The 17,138-nt window shown below is 46.3% G+C and overlaps 1 protein-coding gene across 3 annotated transcripts in view; it reads left to right on the forward strand.

Annotated features, from left to right (window-relative positions):
* Positions 1–11,186, forward strand: part of LOC109884128 (fatty acid desaturase 2) — a 31,263-nt gene extending 20,077 nt beyond the window's left edge. For 2 of the 3 annotated variants that reach the window (XM_031832919.1, XM_031832921.1), the window contains 5 exons: positions 7,617–7,714; positions 7,878–7,974; positions 8,393–8,472; positions 8,813–8,938; positions 9,072–11,186. In XM_031832919.1, coding sequence (XP_031688779.1) covers positions 7,617–7,714; positions 7,878–7,974; positions 8,393–8,472; positions 8,813–8,938; positions 9,072–9,123 — 453 coding nt within the window. In that variant the 3' untranslated portion in view covers positions 9,124–11,186. The remainder of the gene's footprint in view (positions 1–7,616; positions 7,715–7,877; positions 7,975–8,392; positions 8,473–8,812; positions 8,939–9,071) is intronic. The other variant, XM_031832920.1, reaches the window with a different exon arrangement.
* Positions 11,187–17,138: the final 5,952 nt, after the last annotated feature.

Genomic DNA, 17,138 nt, shown 5'->3' on the forward strand with positions numbered 1-17,138 from the left:
CCTGCTGGAGCGTGTGCTATGGGTGGGTGCTGCTATGGTGACCAGAGAGATATACCTGCTGGAGCGTGTGCTATGGGTGGGTGCTGCTATGGTGACCAGAGAGAGATACCTGCTGGAGCGTGTGCTATGGGTGGGTGCTGCTATGGTGACCAGAGAGAGATACCTGCTGGAGCGTGTGCTATGGGTGGGTGCTGCTATGGTGACCAGAGAGAGATACCTGCTGGAGCGTGTGCTATGGGTGGGTACTGCTATGGTGACCAGAGAGAGATACCTGCTGGAGCGTGTGCTATGGGTGGGTGCTGCTATGGTGACCAGAGAGAGATACCTGCTGGAGCGTGTGCTATGGGTGGGTGCTGCTATGGTGACCAGAGAGAGATACCTGCTGGAGAGTGTGCTATGGGTGGGTGCTGCTATGGTGATCAGAGAGAGATACCTGCTGGAGCGTGTGCTAGGGGTGGCTGCTGCTGTGGTGACCAGAGAGAGATACCTGCTGGAGCGTGTGCTATGGGTAGGTGCTGCTATGGTGACCAGAGAGAGATACCTGCTGGAGCGTGTGCTATGGGTGGGTGCTGCTATGGTGACCAGAGAGAGATACCTGCTGGAGCGTGTGCTATGGGTGGGTGCTGCTATGGTGACCAGAGAGATATACCTGCTGGAGCATGTGCTATGGGTGGGTGCTGCTATGGTGACCAGAGAGAGATACCTGCTGGAGCATGTGCTATGGGTGGGTGCTGCTATGGTGACCAGAGAGAGATACCTGCTGGAGCATGTGCTATGGGTGGGTGCTGCTATGGTGACCAGAGAGAGATACCTGCTGGAGCGTGTGCTATGGGTGGGTGCTGCTATGGTGACCAGAGAGAGATACCTGCTGGAGCGTGTGCTATGGGTGGGTGCTGCTATGGTGACCAGAGAGAGATACCTGCTGGCGCGTGTGCTATGGGTGGGTGCTGCTATGGTGACCAGAGAGAGATACCTGCTGGAGCGTGTGCTATGGGTGGGTGCTGCTATGGTGACCAGAGAGAGATACCTGCTGGAGCGTGTGCTATGGGTGGGTGCTGCTATGGAGACCAGAGAGAGATACCTGCTGGAGCGTGTGCTATGGGTGGGTGCTGCTATGGTGACCAGAGAGAGATACCTGCTGGAGCATGTGCTATGGGTGGGTGCTGCTATGGTGACCAGAGAGAGATACCTGCTGGAGCATGTGCTATGGGTGGGTGCTGCTATGGTGACCAGAGAGAGATACCTGCTGGAGCGTGTGCTATGGGTGGGTGCTGCTATGATGACCAGAGAGAGATACCTGCTGGAGCGTGTGCTATGGGTGGGTGCTGCTATGGTGACCAGAGAGAGATACCTGCTGGAGAGTGTGCTATTGGTGGGTGCTGCTATGATGACCAGAGAGAGATACCTGCTGGAGCGTGTGCTATGGGTGGGTGCTGCTATGGTGACCAGAGAGATATACCTGCTGGAGCATGTGCTATGGGTGGGTGCTGCTATGGTGACCAGAGAGAGATACCTGCTGGAGCATGTGCAATGGGTGGGTGCTGCTATGGTGACCAGAGAGAGATACCTGCTGGAGCGTGTGCTATGGGTGGGTGCTGCTATGGTGACCAGAGAGAGATACCTGCTGGAGCGTGTGCTATGGGTGGGTGCTGCTATGGTGACCAGAGAGAGATACCTGCTGGAGCGTGTGCTATGGGTGGGTGCTGCTATGGTGACCAGAGAGAGATACCTGCTGGAGCGTGTGCTATGGGTGGGTGCTGCTATGGTGACCAGAGAGAGATACCTGCTGGAGCGTGTGCTATGGGTGGCTGCTGCTATGGTGACCAGAGAGAGATACCTGCTGGAGCGTGTGCTATGGGTGGGTGCTGCTATGGTGACCAGAGAGATATACCTGCTGGAGCGTGTGCTATGGGTGGCTGCTGCTATGGTGACCAGAGAGATATACCTGCTGGAGCGTGTGCTATGGGTGGGTGCTGCTATGGTGACCAGAGAGATATACCTGCTGGAGCGTGTGCTATGGGTGGGTGCTGCTATGGTGACCAGAGAGATATACCTGCTAGAGCGTGTGCTATGGGTGGGTGCTGCTATGGTGACCAGAGAGAGATACCTGCTGGAGCGTGTGCTATGGGTGGGTGCTGCTATGGTGACCAGAGAGAGATACCTGCTGGAGCATGTGCTATGGGTGGGTGCTGCTATGGTGACCAGAGAGAGATACCTGCTGGAGCGTGTGCTATGGGTGGGTGCTGCTATGGTGACCAGAGAGAGATACCTGCTGGAGCGTGTGCTATGGGTGGGTGCTGCTATGGTGACCAGAGAGAGATAGCTGCTGGAGAGTGTGCTATGGGTGGGTGCTGCTATGGTGACCAGAGAGAGATACCTGCTGGAGCGTGTGCTATGGGTGGGTGCTGCTATGGTGACCAGAGAGAGATACCTGCTGGAGCGTGTGCTATGGGTGGGTGCTGCTATGGTGACCAGAGAGAGATACCTGCTGGAGCGTGTGCTATGGGTGGGTGCTGCTATGGTGACCAGAGAGATACCTGCTGGAGCGTGTGCTATGGGTGGGTGCTGCTATGGTGACCAGAGAGAGATACCTGCTGGAGCGTGTGCTATGGGTGGGTGCTGCTATGGTGACCAGAGAGATATACCTGCTGGAGCGTGTGCTATGGGTGGGTGCTGCTATGGTGACCAGAGAGATATACCTGCTGGAGCGTGTGCTATGGGTGGGTGCTGCTATGGTGACCAGAGAGAGATACCTGCTGGAGCGTGTGCTATGGGTGGGTGCTGCTATGGTGACCAGAGAGAGATACCTGCTGGAGCGTGTGCTATGGGTGGGTGCTGCTATGGTGACCAGAGAGAGATACCTGCTGGAGCGTGTGCTATGGGTGGGTACTGCTATGGTGACCAGAGAGAGATATCTGCTGGAGCGTGTGCTATGGGTGGGTGCTGCTATGGTGACCAGAGAGAGATACCTGCTGGAGCGTGTGCTATGGGTGGGTGCTGCTATGGTGACCAGAGAGAGATACCTGCTGGAGAGTGTGCTATGGGTGGGTGCTGCTATGGTGATCAGAGAGAGATACCTGCTGGAGCGTGTGCTATGGGTGGCTGCTGCTATGGTGACCAGAGAGAGATACCTGCTGGAGCGTGTGCTATGGGTGGGTGCTGCTATGGTGACCAGAGAGAGATACCTGCTGGAGCGTGTGCTATGGGTGGGTGCTGCTATGGTGACCAGAGAGATATACCTGCTGGAGCGTGTGCTAGGTGTGGGTGCTGCTATGGTGACCAGAGAGAGATACCTGCTGGAGCATGTGCTATGGGTGGGTGCTGCTATGGTGACCAGAGAGAGATACCTGCTGGAGCATGTGCTATGGGTGGGTGCTGCTATGGTGACCAGAGAGAGATACCTGCTGGAGCGTGTGCTATGGGTGGGTGCTGCTATGGTGACCAGAGAGAGATACCTGCTGGAGCGTGTGCTATGGGTGGGTGCTGCTATGGTGACCAGAGAGAGATAGCTGCTGGAGAGTGTGCTATGGGTGGGTGCTGCTATGGTGACCAGAGAGAGATACCTGCTGGAGCGTGTGCTATGGGTGGGTGCTATGGTGACCAGAGAGAGATACCTGCTGGAGCGTGTGCTATGGGTGTGTGCTGCTATGGTGACCAGAGAGAGATACCTGCTGGAGCGTGTGCTATGGGTGGGTGCTGCTATGGTGACCAGAGAGATACCTGCTGGAGCGTGTGCTATGGGTGGGTGCTGCTATGGTGACCAGAGAGAGATACCTGCTGGAGCGTGTGCTATGGGTGGGTGCTGCTATGGTGACCAGAGAGATATACCTGCTGGTGCGTGTGCTATGGGTGGGTGCTGCTATGGTGACCAGAGAGATATACCTGCTGGAGCGTGTGCTATGGGTGGGTGCTGCTATGGTGACCAGAGAGAGATACCTGCTGGAGCGTGTGCTATGGGTGGGTGCTGCTATGGTGACCAGAGAGAGATACCTGCTGGAGCGTGTGCTATGGGTGGGTGCTGCTATGGTGACCAGAGAGAGATACCTGCTGGAGCGTGTGCTATGGGTGGGTACTGCTATGGTGACCAGAGAGAGATACCTGCTGGAGCGTGTGCTATGGGTGGGTGCTGCTATGGTGACCAGAGAGAGATACCTGCTGGAGCGTGTGCTATGGGTGGGTGCTGCTATGGTGACCAGAGAGAGATACCTGCTGGAGAGTGTGCTATGGGTGGGTGCTGCTATGGTGATCAGAGAGAGATACCTGCTGGAGCGTGTGCTAGGGGTGGCTGCTGCTATGGTGACCAGAGAGAGATACCTGCTGGAGCGTGTGCTATGGGTAGGTGCTGCTATGGTGACCAGAGAGAGATACCTGCTGGAGCGTGTGCTATGGGTGGGTGCTGCTATGGTGACCAGAGAGAGATACCTGCTGGAGCGTGTGCTATGGGTGGGTGCTGCTATGGTGACCAGAGAGATATACCTGCTGGAGCATGTGCTATGGGTGGGTGCTGCTATGGTGACCAGAGAGAGATACCTGCTGGAGCATGTGCTATGGGTGGGTGCTGCTATGGTGACCAGAGAGAGATACCTGCTGGAGCATGTGCTATGGGTGGGTGCTGCTAAGGTGACCAGAGAGAGATACCTGCTGGAGCGTGTGCTATGGGTGGGTGCTGCTATGGTGACCAGAGAGAGATACCTGCTGGAGCGTGTGCTATGGGTGGGTGCTGCTATGGTGACCAGAGAGAGATACCTGCTGGCGCGTGTGCTATGGGTGGGTGCTGCTATGGTGACCAGAGAGAGATACCTGCTGGAGCGTGTGCTATGGGTGGGTGCTGCTATGGTGACCAGAGAGAGATACCTGCTGGAGCGTGTGCTATGGGTGGGTGCTGCTATGGAGACCAGAGAGAGATACCTGCTGGAGCGTGTGCTATGGGTGGGTGCTGCTATGGTGACCAGAGAGAGATACCTGCTGGAGCATGTGCTATGGGTGGGTGCTGCTATGGTGACCAGAGAGAGATACCTGCTGGAGCATGTGCTATGGGTGGGTGCTGCTATGGTGACCAGAGAGAGATACCTGCTGGAGCGTGTGCTATGGGTGGGTGCTGCTATGATGACCAGAGAGAGATACCTGCTGGAGCGTGTGCTATGGGTGGGTGCTGCTATGGTGACCAGAGAGAGATACCTGCTGGAGAGTGTGCTATTGGTGGGTGCTGCTATGATGACCAGAGAGAGATACCTGCTGGAGCGTGTGCTATGGGTGGGTGCTGCTATGGTGACAAGAGAGAGATACCTGCTGGAGCGTGTGCTATGGGTGGGTGCTGCTATGGTGACCAGAGAGAGATACCTGCTGGAGCGTGTGCTATGGGTGGGTGCTGCTATGGTGACCAGAGAGAGATACCTGCTGGAGCGTGTGCTATGGGTGGGTGCTGCTATGGTGACCAGAGAGAGATACCTGCTGGAGTGTGTGCTATGGGTGGGTGCTGCTATGGTGACCAGAGAGAGATACCTGCTGGAGCGTGTGCTATGGGTGGGTGCTGCTATGGTGACCAGAGAGAGATACCTGCTGGAGCATGTGCTATGGGTGGGTGCTGCTATGGTGACCAGAGAGAGATACCTGCTGGAGCATGTGCTATGGGTGGGTGCTGCTATGGTGACCAGAGAGAGATACCTGCTGGAGTGTGTGCTATGGGTGGGTGCTGCTATGGTGACCAGAGAGAGATACCTGCTGGAGCGTGTGCTATGGGTGGGTGCTGCTATGGTGATCAGAGAGAGATACCTGCTGGAGCGTGTGCTATGGGTGGGTGCTGCTATGGTGACCAGAGAGAGATACCTGCTGGAGCGTGTGCTATGGGTGGGTGCTGCTATGGTGACCAGAGAGAGATACCTGCTGGAGCGTGTGCTATGGGTGGGTGCTGCTATGGTGACCAGAGAGAGATACCTGCTGGAGCGTGTGCTATGGGTGGGTGCTGCTATGGTGACCAGAGAGAGATACCTGCTAGAGCGTGTGCTATGGGTGGGTGCCTCTATGGTGACCAGAGAGAGATACCTGCTGGAGAGTGTGCTATGGGTGGGTGCTGCTATGGTGACCAGAGAGATATACCTGCTGGAGCGTGTGCTATGGGTGGGTGTTGCTATGGTGACCAGAGAGAGATACCTGCTGGAGCGTGTGCTATGGGTGGGTGCTGCTATGGTGACCAGTGAGCTGAGATAAGGCGGGACTTTACCTAGCAAAGTCTTATCGATGACCTGGAGCCAGTGGGTTTGGCGACGAATATGAAGCGAGGGCCAGCCAACGAGACCATACAGGTCACAGTGGTGGGTAGTATATGGGGCTTTGGTGACAAAACGGATGGCACTGTGATAGACTGCATCCAATTTGCTGAGTAAAGTGTTGGAGGCTATTTTGTAAATGACATCGCCGAAGTCAAAGATCGGTAGGATAGTAAGTTTTACGAGGGTATGTTTGGCAGCATGAATGAAGGATGCTTTGTTGTGAAATAGGAAGCCGATTCTAGATATAATTTTGGATTGGAGATGCTTAATGTGAGTCTGGAAGGAGAGTTTACAGTCTAACCAGACACCTAGGTATTTGTAGTTGTGTTCTAAGTCAGAACGGGTGGACAGGTGTGGGAAGCAAACGGTTGAAGAGCATGCATTTATTTTTACTTGCATTTAAAAGCAGTTGGAGGCCACGGAAGGAGAGTTGTATGGCATTGAAGTTCGTCTGGAGGTTACTTAACACAGTGTCCAAATAAGGGCTAGAAGTATACAGAACGGTGTCGTCTGCGTAAAGGTGGATCAGAGAATCACCAGCAGCAAGAGTGACATCATTGATGTATACAGAGAAACTAGTCGGCCCGAGAATTGAACCCTGAGGCACCCCCATAGAGACCCCATAGAGACTGCCAGAGGTCCGGACAACAGACCCTCCGATTTGACACACTGAACTCTATCAGAGAAATAGTTGGTGATCCAGGCGAGGCAGCCATTTGAGAAACCAAGGCTGTTGAGCCTGCCGATAAGAATGTGGTGATTGACAGAGTCGAAAGCCTTGGCCAGGTCGATGAAGATGGCTGCACAGTACTGTATTTTATCGATGGTGGTTATGATATCGTTTAGGACCTTGAGTGTGGCTGAGGTGCACCCATGACCAGCTCTGAAACCAGATTGCATAGCGGAGAAGGTATAGTGGGATTCTAAATGGTCTGTGACCTGTTTGTTCACTTGGCTTTCGAAGGCCTTAGAAAGGCAGGGCAGGATAGATATGATTATGATTATGATTAGTATTATGATTATGCTCACACCTGGGGGCACTAAATCCTTGTTCGTTGCTCACTAAAGCTAGCGAGCATAATACCACTAACACTGACTGTACCATCAGAAATGACTAGCTTCCTAATCAACAGTGATAATTGTTGCTTTGCTAGGAACCCCAGATGTCATTATATCTGTCCGTAATGCTTCCTAATCAACAGTGATAATTGTTGCTTTGCTAGGAACCCCAGATGTCATTATATCTGTCCTTAATGCTTCCTAATCAACAGTGATAATTGTTGCTTTGCTAGGAACCCCAGATGTGATCATGTCTGTCCGTAATACCAATCTTTGTCTCCTGTGAAGGATCTGGCGTGGTCGATGAGTTTCTACCTTCGCTTCTTCTGCTGTTACTATCCCTTCTTTGGTTTCTTTGGCTCAGTAGCATTGATCAGCTTCGTCAGGTAAAGTATGAACTGAGAGGGAGCTCAAAGATTAACTCATTCATTCGTTGTATTCAAACTATCTACAGTATTAGAAAACAACACAATGCTGTGCTTGATGTAATAATGTAATATAATATTGTGGCTGAATAATTATATTGTGAATATTGTACTGTATATATAGGTTTTTGGAAAGCCACTGGTTTGTATGGGTGACCCAGATGAGTCACCTTCCTATGGAGATGGATCACGAGCGACAACAGGACTGGCTCACCATGCAGGTAACATGTCATCATTACTAGACACCAGGACTGGCTCACCATGCAGGTAACATGTCATCATTACTAGACACCAGGACTGGCTCACCATGCAGGTAACATGTCATCATTACTAGACACCAGGACTGGCTCACCATGCAGGTAACATGTCATCATTACTAGACACCAGGACTGGCTCACCATGCAGGTAACATGTCATCATTACTAGACACCAGGACTGGCTCACCATGCAGGTAACATGTCATCATTACTAGACAACTGATCTAGGATCAATACATTCCTATTCATTATAATCTTAAAAGGCTAAACTGATCTGGGAACAGCAGTCCTGAGTACAGGTCCAGAGTGTTTTCTGGGGCTGTACCTTCTGTAGTTCTCCAGCAGAGGGAGCTGTATAACGTGTCTCTTTCTCTGGTCTTAGTTGAGTGCTACTTGCAACATTGAACAGTCAACCTTCAACGACTGGTTCAGTGGACACCTCAACTTTCAGATTGAACACCAGTAAGTGAAACAAATATCCCACCCCACTGTTGTCTGTCAAACAGTATATACCTTATTTATATGGTCATTTATCAGGTCACTGACATACTAAAGTTATAGTTTTAGTTTAAGTTATAGTTTAAGTTTATAGTTTAAGTATTGAGCTTCATTTGATCTTAAATATAACTTGTTGTTTGTACTAAATACTCTACCCCGTAATAGTGTTTAGATACAATATCGATACAATCCTACTCAGAAACGGAGGTTTCTCTGAAAAACTCTGATTGTGTCTGATCTCTCCCCCCCCCCCACTCTTTCTCTACCCCCACTCTCTCTCTGCCTCTCCCCCTCTGTCTCCCAGTCTGTTTCCTACCATGCCCCGTCATAACTACCACCTGGTAGCTCCTCTGGTTCGTGCTTTGTGTGAGAAACATGGAGTTCCCTACCAGGTCAAGACTTTGCAGAAAGGCATGACTGATGTTGTCAGGTAAAGTGTTTTAATGAATACTTGTATAGTGCTATTCCTCTGGGAATAGATTGTACATCATAAGGTGATACCTGCTGCTCTCAGTCTCCTATGTGATTTACCTGGTTCTTAATCCACCTCTGTTCTTCTCCAGGTCACTGAAGAAGTCAGGGGATCTGTGGCTGGATGCGTATCTCCATAAATAAATCCCTTCCTGACTCTGGACGGGATTTAATCCATCGCAGATTAACGACCTGCGAACAGAGAGGACATTTCCTGGATGTTTTTGATGATACTGATCGCTGCAAACATTATTGTGATATAATTGTTTTAATCCTTGTCAGCAGTGAATGGGGACCCATAGCATAAATAGAGGGTTTATATAGTAGGGCCAGGCGTTTTAAAAAAAACAAAAAAACAATTTATTGACCAATATTCTTAGCATTATCCACTGGGTTTGATGCAGGCAGAAAATCCTAGGAAATGCTCTGTAATTGACACAAGTCTCAGTCATTCCAGTCTGGTTGTCCATTCGTTTCTGGTGGAGGGGTCGCCTGAACCAGGGGAGGCGCAGCATATGAATCTTAATTTCACAAAACCTATTATTTGGCAGGGAATTCTATTTGTAGATCAGTGATTTTACACCTCGTTTTTCTCAAGCTGATCGCCTCCAACAGACTCAATCCCTGATGACAGGAGGTTATATAAATGGGGCAATTAGAACACTTAAAGGGGAAAGACTATGAATCCAAGCAGAAAATATAAGTGTACAATAAAAAATCTCTATCGCTTGAAATTCCCCGCTGGGATGTTCTTTGCAGACGACAATATATTCTGCAAAACCTGCAATTTAGCGTCACATTTTAAATGGAAAAACAGGATAGACAGGATAGACAGCCATCTGACAAGACCATTAATTATCAATTAACAACAATATTTCACGACGTCTTCGTTGTCTGTTAATTAACATATGGGTATGATAGGCATTTTTGTATCCGAAAATGTAGAGGGTGAAATATAGACTATTTTCAGAATACTAATGGCTCGCCTATTTTCATTTACTATAGAAAGAACACATTTTATCCATCTCCGTTAAGACGTCAGTATTTGGAGAGATGCGCTTCTCCGCCTCCACAAGGTTCATGTAAAAGCGAAGCTACTCGGAGTGATATTCTAACACTGTCGAATAGTTCTCTGCCTGGAAATAAACTCTATAAACTCTATCAGCCAGAACAACTTTAACATATTCACTCAGCTCTCATACACAATGTGTGACAGTGGATTAGTCCGTTACTATGGAGATGCTTTCTGTTGTGGGTTTTTTTCCGGGCTGCGGCCTCCGTTCTTTACGTGTGTTAATGAAGGTGCGCAATTTGGGATTGTCAACTTTTTCGAGCGGGATGTTGGCGCTTGCAAAAGCCATTTCCTCATAATTTATTCTATAGTAAATTAAAATGTCTACTTGGTTCTGTATTGTGCTACATTTTCTTACATAAAATACCTATCATTCCCATAATAATGTTAATACCAGGCAATGAATAAGTAAAATATTTCTCGATAATGTCCTTAAAATACGCTAATACTGCTGATGAGAATAATTGTTGGCGATTATTTCCATCAATCCACATGGTTGGGAATTGATTTGGGACTTATTGGATATTTATGTTATATGATCATGGTGTGAGAAAGTGCTATATCAGCAACTTGAGGTCAGTTTATCGAAATGCGGGTTAGGAAAACAACAACCGAAACGCCTGGCCTTAATCATTGGTGACTAGATAGACTATTCCTCCCCAAACGGAAAAAAGACATTGATATATATTTTAACAACATGTATGTACATGTACGTATATGTAAATGACAGATATCAAAATATATGACATATATTTAAATATATCGACATATTACAAAATTGGCCTTTTTCATATTTCTACAAATATGTTTATATCTTTAAATATCTGGAAATACATTTTGATAGCGTGCTGTGGTAGCTAGTAAAATAATTTACCAATTATATTTCATAAATATATTTTGCCATATTTTAATGAATTGAAATGTTTGCCTTTTACCTGAATACTGTTGCTAGGCTACATTAAAATCCATTGCATAAAACTACCAAGTTCAGACCTATACTTTGACAAGTTTGACAACAAAATAATGAATGACAACTAAAAAGGTCATAAAATATAAGTTAACATGTAAAATATATTTGTAAAATATGTGTAAAATATATTTGTAAAATATGTGTAAAATACACACTTACACCTGACAACTTTCTCTACCCTGATGATACGTTTGAGTCCAATGGAGGCTGGTGGAAGGAGCTATAGGAGGATGGGCTCATTGTAAAGGCTGGAATGGAATTACTGGAATGGAGTCAAACATGTGGTTTCCATGTCTTTGATACCGTTCCATTCCAACCATTACAATGATCATGTCCTCCTATAGCTCCTCCCAACAGCCTCCACTGGTTGAGTCTCTATTGACCTCTAGTATGCACAAGTTTGTAGTGGAAAATAAATTCCACAGCCATTGAGGTATAGCCCACCTGCCACTTATGAAACATAGTAAAAATTAAACAAGATGTATATTTCGAAAAGCACTTGAACATAGAACATATTTGTAAATAGATTTACTGTCCATCCTTGGTGTCCCGAGCTGTCCATCACAATTTGAAATGGTCCCGAGCCCCATCCCTGGCTCCAACTGACAATTTTGAATTTTATTCAGAAGGAAAATATTTTTTACTAAACACTCATACAATTTTATTAAAATATGTTTTTTAAACCTGTTTGGTGACAGAGGAAAAGACTTCTTCAACTGCAAACAAGAGTTTTGGGGCGGCCTACTGGTTAGAGTGTTGGACTAGTAACCGGAAGGTTACAAAGGTTCATATCCCCGAGCTGACAAGGTACAAATCTGTCGTTCTGCCCCTGAACAGGCAGTTCCTAGGCTATCATTGAAAATAAGAATTTGTTCTTAATTAACTGACTTGCCTAGTTAAATAAAGGTAAAAAATGTTCATGAAGCTTGCTAAAACACCTCGCTGGCTAGCTAGCTCCTTCTTTAGCTTGCCACAAACGTGCAGTGTGACTAACCAAGGTAAGAATTGTGTGTAAAAATTGTTATAAAAATTTAAGTTGAGTTCAGTTAATGTCAAGTATGTATTAAATATAATTTAATTGCCAAAGCTATTTTAAAAAATGAATAAAAAAATTATCTTGACTAGCCAAGCAATGTGTTGCTTGCTAGCTTTAGAGAAGGGTTGGGTGTCTCTTGAAACAGAATCTGGCCTTACACGAGATTTAAAGGGGAACCGCACCCACTGATGAAGGTGAATTGGGACAGATTCCACCAGGCTAGGTTCTGAAGGTGAATTGGGACAGATTCCACCAGGCTAGGTTATGAAAGTGAATTGGGACAGGTTTCACCAGGCTAGGTTATGAAGGTGAATTGGGACAGGTTACACCAGGCTAGGTTATGAAGGTGAATTGGGACAGTCTGATTCCATCCAGGCAAGGTTATGAAGGTGAATTGGGACAGGCTGATTCCACCAGGCTAGGTTATGAAGGTGAATTGGGACATGTTACACCAGGCTAGGTTATGAAGGTAAATTGGGACATGTTCCACCAGGCTAGGTTATGAAGGTGAATTGGGACAGGTTGGTTCCACCAGGCTAGGTTACGAAGGTGAATTGGGACAGGCTGATTCCACCAGGCTAGGTTATGAAGGTGAATTGGGACAGGCTGATTCCACCAGGCTAGGTTATGAAGGTGAATTGGGACATGTTCCACCAGGCTAGGTTATGAAGGTGAATTGGGACAGGCTGATTCCACCAGGCTAGGTTATGAAGGTGAATTGGGACAGGTTGGTTCCACCAGGCTAGGTTATGAAGGTGAATTGGTACAGGTTCCACCAGGCTATGTTATGAAGGTGAATTGGGACAGGCTGATTCCACCAGGCTAGGTTATGAAGGTGAATTGGGACAGGCTGATTCCACCAGGCTAGGTTATGAAGGTGAATTGGGACAGGTTGGTTCCACCAGGCTAGGTTATGAAGGTGAATTGGTACAGGTTCCACCAGGCTATGTTATGAAGGTGAATTGGGACATGTTCCACCAGGCTAGGTTATGAATGTGAATTGGGACAGGTCAGATGTCACTAGCCTGATTCAAGTGTCCTCCATGTTCCATTTTCAGCCAAGTAGTGAATAGCTTTTTGTTCTAAAGGACAAATCTTTTCATTTTTTATCTTGTTTTTATTTAACCTTTATTTAACCTTTATTTAACCTTTATTTAACTTGGCAAGTCAGTTAAGAACAAATTCTTATTTACAATGACGGCATACCCCCCCGGCCAAACCCTAACCTGCACGACGCTAGGTCAATTGTGGAACTCCCAATCACGGCCGGTTGTGATACAGCCTGGAATAAAACCAGGGTCTGTAGTGACGCCTCTAGCACTAAGATGCAGTGTCTTAGACCGCTGTGCAACTGGGGAACCCCAAAATCACTCTACTAGTGGTATCTGCTTGGCTGGGTAACGAGTTAAACTTACGGGGTATTTTTATTCTACAACTTTTCACATATCACACATTACTGTTGTTGATGAAGCCATATGTGTCATGTGCTAATTCTAATTCGTCACTATTTACCACAGCCACAAAGTCATACAGGCTGCCTATTTCTACAATGTATTACTTACAATGGTATTTCAACCTAACCTTAGCCTTAACCACACATTTTGGCCACTTTAGATACTGCCAGCAGCATGCTATAGGCTACAACTGGGGGAAGCAACTGACTTCGGGAATTCACACCTATGTGAAGCAAGCACAATAAGGAATAGTCCCAGTAGTGGAATTTGCAGTTTGCCTTCAAAATAAAAGTTCCCCATTGAAAGTGATGCAAACGGATACAAATAATGGGAACAGGCCATATTTAATTTTACACAAAAATAAAAACAACTGTTGAAATCCCACTGTTGATGTGTCAGACTTCAGAATTGGATTGGGGGCATACTTATATGCTCTGTACAGTCTTACCTATGGATCTTGGGTCGATGAAACAGGGTATCAGCCTGCTCCGGGACACCCACAGACTTCAATTCTGAAGAGTGGCACCGCTTTGTGCACAGGAGGGGGCATTGTCTTGCTGAAATAGGAAAAGACCTTCCCCAAAACTGTTGCCACAAAGTGGGAGGTACAGAATCCTCTAGAATGTCATTGTATGCTGTAGAGTTAAGATTCACCTTCATTGGAACTACTGTAAGGGGGCCTAGCCCATTATTCCTCCTCCACCAAACTTTACAGCCTGAACCATGAAAACCCCCCCAACAGCATTACTCCTTTCCCATTTGTCGCTTTGCATTGCGGCAGGTAGCGTTTTCCTGGCATCCGCCAAACCTAAATCTGTTTGTCGGATTGCCACATTGGTGATGAATCGCTGCAGAGAACGCGTTTCCACTGCTCCAGCCGGTGCTTGGCATTGCGCATGGTGATCTTAGGCCTGTGTGCGCCTGCTCGGCCACGGAAACCCATTTAATTATTAATCAAGTTCCCGACTAACAGTCCTTGTTCTGACGTTGCTTCCAGAGGGAGTTTGGAACTCGGTGGTGAGTGTTGCAACAGGTGGAAAATTATTTTTACGTGCTTCAGCACTCGGCTGTCCCGTTCTGTGAGCTTGTGTGGCCTACAACTTACCGGCTGAGCTGTTGTTGCTTCTAGACCTTTCCACTTCAAAATAACAGCACCCGGGCAGCTCTAGCAGGGCAGAAATTTGACGAACTGACTTGTAATGGTGGAATTCTGTGACGGTGCCACGTTAAAAGTCACTGTTTACAAAGCATTTGACAAATACAAATTTGAACATTAACACCTTATTTATTCTTCTTCTTGTGGGGAATTATCCACAGGGTAACTGCCAACTTGTCTCAGCATTATCCACAGGGTAACTGCCAACCTGTCTCAGCATTATCCACAGGGTAACTGCCAACCTGTCTCAGCATTATCCACAGGGTAACTGTCAACCTGTCTCAGCATTATCCACAGGGTAACTGTCAACCTGTCTCAGCATTATCCACATGGTAACTGTCAACCTGTCTCAGCATTATCCACAGGGTAACTGCCAACCTGTCTCAGCATTATCCACAGGGTAACTGTCAACCTGTCTCAGCATTATCCACAGGGTAACTGTCAACCTGTCTCAGCATTATCCACAACTGTCAACTTGTTAGTCTGAAAATGGACACTGGAGGTGAAGGAATCAACGTCGTTAGTATCAACCGGATGTAGAAAGACATAATTTCCACATTCAGATGTTTAGAGCACAGAGGTAATTATATACATTATATTGTTTCAGATGCGACCTTCCGTTGACTCCCAGGTAACAATTCAACAAACGGACCAAGTTATTTGAGCCAACAATAAAGATGATTGAAACCACTCTTTTAGTTGTCATTCCTTCAGACTTTTCAAAGTATCCAGCGCAGGCTATTGTGATTCAGTCCTGACCGTTGTAGTGTTACGCATTGATTGTTTTTATTTATGTAGCTTAGCTACAGTATCATTAAGGTAAAAAGCAAACATTTCCATTCATTTAAATACATGGCAACATATATTTATGAAATATATTTGGGCATTTATTTTGCTAGCTACCACAGCATGCTCTCAAAATGTATTTCCATATATTTAAATATATAAACATATTTGTAGAAATATATCAAAAAGGCCAATTTTGTAATATGTCCATATATTTAAATATATGTAATATAAGGCTTAAACACATATTTATTTTAATATACGTAAATACATAAATGTTGTTAAAACAGGGTGGCACCAATGATTAGGGCCAGGCGTTTTGGTTGTTCTTCGGTTGTTGTTTTTCTACCCCATATCCGTTATAGCACTTTCTCACACCGTGATCATCTAACATAATTATCCAATTAGTCCAAAATCAATTCCCAACCGTGTGGCTTGACTTCAAATGAGATTAAAAGAAAATATTTGCATCAACAGCATGCACTTTAGACTAATGCACCAAATGATTACCCTAAGGAAATAAATCGGCGTAAATATTTTACTTACTCATTGTCTGTTATCAAAATTATATAGGAATAGTAGGCATGTTATCTAAGAAAATGTAGCCGAACAAACTAGCCATTTTCATTAAACACGTGTACAAACGTCAATGATGAGGATATATATTGCTTTTGCAAGCGACAACATCCCTCTAAACAAAGTTGACAATCCCAAATTGCGCACCTTCATTAACACACGTGAAAAGAACGGAGCCGCAGTCTCCGGTAAAAACACAACAGAAAGCATCTCCATAGTAACGGACAAATCCACTGTCACACATTGTGTATGAGAGCTGAGTGAATATGTTAAAGTTGTTCTGGCTGATAGAGTTTATAGAGTTTATTTCCAGGCAGAGAACTATTCGACAGTGTTAGAATATCACTCCGAGTAGCTTCGCTTTTACATAAACCTTGTGGAGGCGGAGAAGCGCATCTCTCCAAATACTGACGTCTTAACGGAGATGGATAAAATGTGTTCTTTCTATAGTAAATGAAAATAGGCGACCCATTAGTATTCTGAAAATAGTCTATATTTCACCCTCTACATTTTCGGATACAAAAATGCCTATCATACCCATATGTTAATTAACAGACAACGAAGACGTCGTGAAATATTGTTGTTAATTGATAATTAATGGTCTTGTCAGATGGCTGTCTATCCTGTCTATCCTGTTTTTCCATTTAAAATGTGACGCTAAATTGCAGGTTTTGCAGAATATATTGTCGTCTGCAAAGAACATCCCAGCGGGGAATTTCAAGCGATAGAGATTTTTTATTGTACACTTATATTTTCTGCTTGGATTCATAGTCTTTCCCCTTTAAGTGTTCTAATTGCCCCATTTATATAACCTCCTGTCATCAGGGATTGAGTCTGTTGGAGGCGATCAGCTTGAGAAAAACGAGGTGTAAAATCACTGATCTACAAATAGAATTCCCTGCCAAATAATAGGTTTTGTGAAATTAAGATTCATATGCTGCGCCTCCCCTGGTTCAGGCGACCCCTCCACCAGAAACGAATGGACAACCAGACTGGAATGACTGAGACTTGTGTCAATTACAGAGCATTTCGTAGGATTTTCTGCCTGCATCAAACCCAGTGGATAATGCTGGGAATATTGGTCAATAAATAGTTTTTTTGTTTTTAAA

This window comes from Oncorhynchus kisutch, linkage group LG10 (genome assembly GCF_002021735.2).
Source record: "Oncorhynchus kisutch isolate 150728-3 linkage group LG10, Okis_V2, whole genome shotgun sequence".
In the NCBI taxonomy this organism is placed as follows: domain Eukaryota; kingdom Metazoa; phylum Chordata; class Actinopteri; order Salmoniformes; family Salmonidae; genus Oncorhynchus; species Oncorhynchus kisutch.